Raw genomic sequence first — 9,669 nt, forward strand, 5'->3', positions numbered from 1 at the left:
AATCAGATCTATAGTACCAGGAGAAGATGTGCATGTGCAAATAATTTAGTATGATTGATTTCATTCAAGTTTGACTGAGATATACAGATGTCAAAAATAAGTTGCTACAGGTTTTGTGAGATTAAGGAGCTGTGAAAAGGAAACAAACTCCTTCTATGCCTTGAATATGCATAAAGTGTGGCATAAATGGATATACTAATAGACACCAGATAATTTATGTAGACCAGATCGTTGGCTTATAAATGTATATAAGACAATGGGAAGAGCTTTAATTCATACAAGCAAGCACCTCACATCAGATCAGAAGGATATTGGGGCTGATTAGTCTCAGTGCTCAGTAGATTATTTGTTAGTGCCTTCTGCTTCTTTTGTCCTTGTTACCATGACAAACATCATCTTTATCACACCAGAATCTTGTCTCTTCCATTTGAATACAAATGACATCCTCTACTTTTCAAATAAGTAGTTTTACACAAATTATATGCCAGTGAGTTGAGTATATGGCAAATAAGGCCATAAATTAAAATAGTGTTTCTGCAGATTTTACTACATTTGCTGATGTGTTGTCTTAGGTTTATTTTACTCTGGGTTGAAGAAATTAGTACTCTTTGCACCTTACTTGAAAGAGAGCACGAAGAAAGATCTTTAAATATTGCATTTGAATATACCACATAATACTGATTCTTCTTGCATTCTCTCTCCATCTTTGCTCACACTGATAAGGAAGATGAATGTCTGTCTCTGTTTTTCACTGTTTCTTTCCTGTCTTCATTCTTTCTTGTGTATCCATTATCAGAGAGACAATTGTATAAATGGGACATAAGATCCAGAACTTGTGTCTGGCAGAGTAGGCAAGTCAGATTATTACAGTTTCTGAAACTGTGGAATTGTCCAGTACAGGACAAGATGAACTAAATTATTAGCTGCCACTGTCTTTTAGCTCTTGAATTTGCAAGGCGATGTGAAAAACTTCCTTGTACAGTGTTGTTAAAATAAAGCATAAAAAAGATGACATCTTATTTCCTTCACCTGCAGCAACTGATTAATACTTAAGCTCATTAATACTTAGATGATGCAAATAGTAATGTCAGCAATCTGATGGGTAAAATACTGAATTTTGAGCTTGTATTTTGACAGACACAGTGTAGGAAAGAACACTTTTTACTTGTCTTCTGTATAATACATATCTGTTCTTTTGCTGGTCTGGGATCTTAAACAATCCTTCCCTCCAGAAAATGTGAAGTTCCATGAGCAGTGAAATTAAAGGAGCCTGGTTTCTGTCAGATTTGGTTTTCTTTGTTGATAGATATTGATATACAAAGTGTGACCCTTTCCCTTCATGGCAGCAGTTTATAGATTCTCTACTTTATTCAGTTACCTGTTTTCAAGAAATGGTCAATTTCTGAGTCCTTAATTGCTTTGTTATGTCTAATGAAGAATGATCAAGAGCTTCAGAAGTTTTTGAGGAGGAGTAGAAGCAATGACATACAGTCCCCAGGCATGCACACACAGATATTTGTATGCAGTGTGGATATGTATAACTGCAAAGCCCTGGAAGTTATAGTTCAGTTTATATAATTCATTCTTTTTGTGGGTTACTCCTGTATCCTATTTGATCCTTAGTTGGATGTTAGTTTTTAACAGGTGTCTTATGTTAACAGAAATTGTAAGAGGTCTGTTTTTTTCTTGTCTTCATAGGGTAATACTCTGATGCACAGTTGAGACAATGGAGTCCATGCTGAATAAATTGAAGAGTACCGTTACAAAGGTAACGGCTGATGTCACCAGTGCAGTCATGGGAAATCCTGTTACCAGGGAATTTGATGTTGGCCGTCATATTGCCAGTGGTGGTAATGGTCTTGCTTGGAAGATATTTAATGGAACCAAAAAATCAACAAAACAGGTGGGTTGTCAAGTAAAGACCTAAGTTTATAAGCATTAGATAACAGACTGATAGGTAGCATCTGGTAAGTGGCGTTTAAAACCAAAATCCAACTGGGCAGACTAATGCTAAGGGTAGTACTTTAAGTAAAATAAAACAAAGAACTCAACATTAATAATCTCAGCTTTTACCCTTCACTGCTGGAGAACGAAGTGGTTCTGTATTCATAGCATACAATTCAAGACCAAGATCAAGAATTACTCTGAGTTAAAACTGATCTGACAAGAATGAAGAAGTTTGTTTTAACATTAATCGGTTCCCTAGTTTGCAAAAAAGTTTGTAGCTTTTTTTGGCAGCATTACTGGCTTTTTACAGTTTAAAATAATCATGAAGTGTGCCATCATTTCTTCTCAGCAAGAGACCGTAGTTTTTTGTTCAGCTGCCATACAGAAGTTGAGGGGTTAGAAATACTAAGTCATGAGACACAGTAACAGGAAGGCATGGGATAGAAGAGGAGGTTGTGGAGGAAGTGAGTTGTGCCTTCCCTGTGCTGCTTTCAAGTCAGTATTGTTCCCTTTTAGTTTCCTTAAAGTATTAGTGCTCTGGCAGGGGGATTGGACTAGATGATCTATTGAGGTCCATTCCAATCCCTAACATTCTGTGATTCTGTGATTAGGATATAGAGCACTAGTATATAAACTGTTGACTCACTTAAAGTCACACGTGTGATTGAAAGTGGGAGTGTAACTTTGGAAGAAGGTTTGCCAGAAACAGAGTTTAAGAACTGCTATTATAGAAAATGATTTTTTTATACAAATGTGAAATATCTTTTTTCAAACTTGGAGAGAAAGTAGAATTTTCAGTGAGTAAATAGAAGAGTTAGTAAGTTACAGCCTTAATTTAAACTTGATGCTGAAGTGCTGTGAAGTCACTTAGGCAATGAATCAGCTTGCTACAGATGTACTTTGGAAAACATATATGCAATCTATTAGATGGTAGGAAAATAAACTGTAGCAAACAGAGAAGAATTATACTAAGCAGAATAAATAATCTGTGGAGAAAGTGTGATCTGATTATGACAGAATCTGAATAATGTTAAGCAGGTACTTTTGCCATATTGTCAAGCATCTACCTAGCTGTTGCAGAACTCTATATGTCTGGTATTTACTGAATTTACCAAATGTACCAAATGGGGTTTGTTTTTGTTTTTGTTTTGTTTTTTTTTGTCTTATTCAACTATACAAAGAAGTGATAACATTGAAAGCATGGTAGTTTTGATAGGTTTTATACAGGCTCTGTGCCCAATTAGCATTTGAGCAGGTGTAGCTTTGAGGGTCTGGAGAGTTGTAGCAAGTTTCTGTCACTGTGTTGTAGCAAGTTTCTTTTACTGCCTAATTGACAGAATGTATGTAACTTTGTTCCAGTAGATCATGTTTTTCAAGTTTTGAATGGGTGTTCTAACCACTGACTTTGCAGAGTTTTAGTTCAGGTGTTACCACATGTGATCCTGCGGTATCTCTGTAAACCCTGACAAACACCTGTACATTTGTGTGCCATCATTAGTCATTAAAAATACAGCAGTAGTTGTACTGCAGGGAATTTTAGTTGGCTGGTGATTTGACATGCAATTACCATTCTGTATTAATATTACCAGTTAGGTAACATCATGTCAACATTCAGTTTGCCTTTGCAAAGTAAAACTTTTCTGCTTAGAAAGTGCAATCATAAGCAAATAGATAGGGTAAGTTCACTTAATGTTCTTGTTGGCCACTCAGTCGTGAAAGCTAGCAGAATTAAAGAGATAAAGGTTTGTGCTTCAAAACTACTGTAGTCATGTTTAACTTCTATTGTGGTAGTACTAAATATAGTAATGCTAGGTAAGTCAACTTTCTGTTGTTTTGGCTGTGCATACAATAGCTTTGAAATTAAAGCTTCCTACTTTTCAAATTTTAAAGGCTTATTCATTTAAAAACTGCAATAGTTGTATTGTATACCTTATGACTGAAACAAATTGATAGGAAAGTATGGTTATAAAAAAACATTGGCAAACTTCTAAAAATAAAACCCCTGAAAGCTGGAGGAAAATCTTTTTCTGGCAAAAGACCAGAGTAATATTGGAATGCTTTCTAGTATTTTAGTTCAGAGACTATTTTGTTTTGCATAGTGGGAGGCTTTGGTAAAACATCATGTATTTGCATATTGAGTTAAGTTTGATTATTCATTTAAGAAATGAATGAGTGCATATGGGTAAAATAGAGAGCAAAAATGAAAGGGAAAGCAAACATGAACTTTCTAAAATCAAGCATTCTGACTGATACCTTAAAATGTCCTTTGCTATTATGTTCATGACTTAGTCTTTAACATGATTACATTTAATTTGTTTTCCATGAGAGGACTACATCATTCAGTTCACAGGATAGATGATGAACTTCAGTTATTCAATATTTTGTGGGTTTTTGTTGTTGGTTTTTTTTTTTTTTTCCTTTTTTCTTCCTTATTGTTCTGTGCTTATTCTCTGGCATTATTACTCCACAGTATTCAAAATATCATTGAAAAAAGAAGGATTTGAGTTTCTGTAGCATTCATCACTGTAGTGCTCGAATGTTTTACAGGTATTGTTAACATGCTTTGTCAGTATGCATTAAGATGACTAGGAAGAGATATTGCTATTCCATTATCCACAGCTTTTAGTCTTTAATTGAAAAATACTTTATAGTTTTGTTGGTATCTTTTCCAACACACAAACACAGTGTGTTTCTGAATTCTTGCCTTCCTTTTAGGGGCAGGAGAGAAAGCATGACATACCTTGTTTGCCTGGTTGCTTTTTTCTGGTTAAGGGCAGAGGATATCAGGAGCTAGAATGGAAGTGATGTGGCGGAGCTTGCTAAGAAGCACCAAGGATAGGTGTACTGTCTACATATCTTTCCTTTGGTTGTGGCCTTTGTTGATGGACATCAGCATTACTTCTTTTTCTTTGCATGAGAATAGGGAAGGACTTGCTTTTAATTTTGACTACCTGCTTTCTTAAGGTCTGAGAATTATTTCTCTCTCTCTTTTCCTCCTTCCCCCCTTCCCTCCTTTCTTTTTTTTTTTTTTTTAGCAGTTGCATTGGCTAAGGTAGGAACAAGATTTTTGCCTTCTTTGGTTTATAAGGTATTTATGTGGACACATGTTTTAAACTGTCAGTGTGCATTTCAAACTGGTGTGTGTTTCATAAGGAATACAGGATTGCAAGGTGTGGTGAGGGTTGGTGAGTTGACCCCAACCAGCAACTAAGCACCCACACAACTGCTCACTCACTTCACCCCAGCAGGATGGGGACAAAAAATAGGAAGAAGAAAAGCAGGAAAACTCACAGGTCAAGGTCCAGACAGTTTAATAGGTGAAAGAAGAGGGGTGGAAAAAACAAAACAAAGCAAATGAAATTGCTTGCCACATCCCACAGGCAGACAGATACTCAGCTTGTCTCCAAACAACAACCACTTTGGAAGCCAGAACCCCCTCCTTCTTACTTTACCCTATTTTTCATCACTAAGCATGACGTTATATGATAAGGAATAGCCCTTTGGCCAGTTTGGGTTACCTGTCCCAGCCATGTCCCATCCCAGTCTTCTGCGTACCTGCAGCCTACGCACTGTAGGGGCAGAGTAGGAAAAAGAGAAAGCCTTGACCCTGGCAAAAACAGTTGAGGAAAAGCAAAAACATTGGTGTGTTATCAACACTGTTTTAACTACAAATCTAAAACACAGCTTAGTATGGGATGCTATGAAGAAAGTTAACTTCATGTCAGCCAGACCCAGTACAATAGAGGATTGCCCAAAGAAGCTAGAAAAAGGAAATAGGGGCATTTGTTATTAAAACTACAAGGATATAGAACCTTTATGAAGGGATATTAGTGAATACCAGTTCTTTGGGACAACATTCTGCAAGATTCCACTGAAATACGCAAGCACAATCAAAGAGAACTGATTTACACTTTTCTGTTCAGTGTCTAAAAGTGTTCTAGATGAGTTAATGTGATTATAGCCCAGTTAAACCACATCTTGTGTCTTGCATGTTGTGGACAATGCTTACTCCTGTTTGCACAGGTGACATTTAATTCCTTGGCAAAGGCACTGTAGAACTTGAACTCTGATCTTTTCGGTGGGTCATTTGAAAAATTCTAAACTCTTAGCAGTAACAACAGATGTTTCCTCCAAAGTCTTAATCCTGGTAAATACTTAGATGGCACACATCATAACATGCAACTGTCTCAATGTAATCATTGAGCTTTATTTAACCACTTTGAAGTAAAGCACTAAGCTTAAACATGTGGGAAGTGAGACAAAAGGTGTGAACTAGCTCATGCTTGTGCACAGAACTGAGATTTAAATGTGGATCTCTCGAGGGGCTAGTCCCCTCTGTACTTTTCATACTTCCTAAGTAGCAGTAGCAATACCAGTGTACTGTGTTGAGACAAGAGCATGTTGAGCAAAGTGTGTATACTTATCACATAATGAATTAAAATTTGTGTTGTTAAAGACAAGGGTTGTTTTTTCTCTGCTTTTTCACTTTCTTTGTGGAGGGCAGTCATATTTATTTTAGTCTTTTTGTGTTACATTCATTTTTATATCACAAAGTTGGAATTATGACACAACTGCAGCATTAATTACAAGTAGTCATCTGCAGGAGGCAGCTACGCTCGAAGTTTAAAAATCAAGCTCCCCTAGAGCTTTCTGTGGAAAGAAGGAGTAACTATGTAAGCGTTTACAGGCTTCCATCTCATTTAGTGTCCATGAAAGTCATTAGAGGAAATGGAATCTCTACTGGCTGCAATCAGTAGCCCTCTTTTTTGGGGTTGAATATCAGCTCTTGTAAAACAGAAAAGGGAAAAGAGAAATAATGTGTTCATGGTCAAAATTTGACAGGGTTATTTGGTTCCTGCAGCATAAAACCATGATCACTTTTAAATGTTCCCAAGCATACTATATGGTTTCAGTCATTTTTGTGCATTGAGTATGTGTTCTATGCCCGTGACTCAGCTCTCTTCATCCTTCTGTACATCTGGTGACTTATGAGTCTTTATGCATATAAAAATCAATGTTGATTATGGAATTGAATTTCAGAATGTCATATTTTGAATTATTATAAGAACACATTTAACATTTTAGTGTCCATGAGCAGCGGTGGTTGTATGCTTTCTTGTATCAGACATAGTACATGAAAATTGTGGTATTGAAAGCAGGTGGTCACACAGCTCAAACTATTTTGATTCTTGACGCTCCACAATAACTGATTTTACAAAATCAATGTGATAGCAATCATTTTCATACCTAGAATACTACAATTTCATACGCATAGTTAAATGTGAGCTAATTTTGGATATGTAAAAGTTCTGTCAAACTTCAAACAAACCATGCAGGGTTGCAGCAAGCACCAGTAGAACTTACTTATAGCTATCATAAAATATTTAAACCATAGCTGATGTCCCATGTTGTTCAATTCAAATATCCACTTTCTGATTCTTTTGACTTGTCATTAAACAGAAGTGCTTTCAGAAGTGCTGTATTAGTTTGAAATTTTGTTACTGGTTACGTACTGCTCAACACATTCACATTTTGTACTCAAAAATGTGTATTTTATAAATAGTGGGTATAGTGTATGTCTTCCATCTGCTGTCATTGGTTCTTCCCTGCCTTGTGTCAATGTTAATGTTTGATCCATCACACTTAAGAGTTGAAGGAGATATGGATAGAAGCAGGAAAAGTGTACTTGAGTTAATTATAGATTTTCACCTGCTAATGGCTTAATTAAATAGATACCAGTTAAAAATATAAGCCAATTTTTTGTGTGTATTAGACTCAATTTATTTTTTTATATAGCTTATTTCTAGAAGTCTTTTTTTTTAAAAAAAAAAATCAATAACGTAACTGTTCCCGTGAGGCTGTAATTAGAATAATGGATATATAACATGCAGGAGAAGAGCATAGACTTCCTCTTGGGACTGAAAACTGTATTTTCATCTTATTTTCTGCTGGTTTCTAACCTTGATTATTATTCATAATGCTGTTGTAGGAGTATAAGAAAGTCTCTGTTTCATGATAAGGTTTTTATTTCCTTTTTCCTTCAATTGATTTATTTCTCTTTAATGGCTTCCAAAATGGTGATATAATCTGATTTTTTATTTCACATCCACTTCTGTAATTTCAAAGTCTCATATAAATTTCTTAATTTTCTCCCGCTCTATTTGAAGAGGTTGCTTGGAAGAACTATTTTCTCTATTTTTAACATGTACCACGTTTCTGGGACTTCTTTTTACACATTTAAGGATGAAAAAATTCTTAATGTTTTATCATGCAAATGGTCTAATGAGATTAATTGGTTACTGCTGTGAGTATAAATTATCTTTCATTAATGTCTAGTTTAATATAGATCATGGTGGAGCAGAACACTGAGACAGGGTCTGGTTTAGGAAAGCACCGCTTGATGTGTTTAATGCCAAATGAATGCCTATATGCTCAGAATATTTTCATTGTTCATAGATTCTATAAATGCTTTCATCTACTTAAAAGCAATCTGATTTCTGCCCTATGGATCTTCTGCTTTGTCACTGTGTAGACAGTGGTTGTAGTGTATGTATATATACCGTGACCTGTGTGATTATGACTGGGACAAAGTCATGACAATATGTATATATATGTATACATTAAAAAACTTATGGCATTGGTGAGATTGTACTGTTGATTCAAAAAATGTGTGTGTGTGTATGTACTTGTTACAGGCTTGGTTTTTGGCTATGTTATATACCGAGTGAATGTTGTTGCTTATTTCTAGGAAGTGGCTGTTTTTGTCTTTGATAAGAAGCTGATAGACAAGTATCAAAAATTTGAAAAGGATCAGATTATTGATTCTTTAAAACGAGGTGTTCAACAGCTAACCAGGCTTCGACACCCTCGACTACTGACTGTTCAACATCCATTGGAAGAATCCAGGTAAGCTGAAGCAAAGTTGAGAACAGGCTTTCTTAAGCGTTGTTTTGTTTTTAGACAGAAAATATCTGGAACATTTGACACGTACATCTGATGAGATTCAAGTTTGCTGTATTTACTCATGTGAGAATGGTATCCACTTTGTCAGATTTTTTTTTCCCCCCAAGCCAGAGGATGCATTTCTATTGTGAATCTAGTGAATCTAATTAATAATCTATTGCATGATCTTAGTCCAGTTGCAGTTATAAGGCTACACATGACCCTTACAGCATGAAAATTTGGTAGTTCAATTAATTTCACTTTTAAAGAACTCCCTTAAAAATTATTTTCTTTCAAAAGGTTGTTCATTTTTTTTTTTTCCATTTATGAGACATATATACTTAGTGTATGTGAGATTGGAGAAGTTTGGTAAATTGTACGTGTTGTGGCCACATATGTGTTTAAAAGGTCCTCAAATGCCAATTGAAGGAGAAAAAATTTAGTGTGTTTTTTCTAGGTCTTATTTGATTTATATAAGTAAGTTTGGTCACTGGGCACAATAATGGGTTAGTCTTACAGACTTATTCAACTGTAGTGATAACAGCACACTAAAATCTAACACATAAAATAGAGCTTTCATGTTTAAATGGAACACTGATCCTGATCCTACTGAGGAAGATCATTAAGGTTTTAGATTTATTTTTTTTTCCAAAGTAGTTTTTCTAAATGGTGGCCTAATAAAGATTAATGTACATTACCTTTCAAACTTCTATGTTTTGGTTGTGTCTGTTAACCTGCATTTTTCCAAATGTACAGACTTCTAGGAGCTGAGAATACTGC

At 35.4% G+C, this 9,669-nt stretch overlaps 1 protein-coding gene across 1 annotated transcript in view; it reads left to right on the forward strand.

Moving 5' to 3' along the window:
* Positions 1-1,726: 1,726 nt before the first annotated feature.
* The window catches only part of SCYL2 (SCY1 like pseudokinase 2), a gene marked incomplete at its 3' end in the record, with an annotated part of 24,441 nt that continues 16,498 nt past the window's right edge, over positions 1,727-9,669 (forward strand). Inside the window, exons 1-2 of the mRNA XM_029086946.1 lie at positions 1,727-1,903; positions 8,696-8,853. Coding sequence (XP_028942779.1) covers positions 1,727-1,903; positions 8,696-8,853 — 335 coding nt within the window. The remainder of the gene's footprint in view (positions 1,904-8,695; positions 8,854-9,669) is intronic.

Source organism: Antrostomus carolinensis, unplaced genomic scaffold, assembly GCF_000700745.2.
Source record: "Antrostomus carolinensis isolate BGI_N321 unplaced genomic scaffold, ASM70074v2 scaffold11069, whole genome shotgun sequence".
NCBI lineage: Eukaryota > Metazoa > Chordata > Aves > Caprimulgiformes > Caprimulgidae > Antrostomus > Antrostomus carolinensis.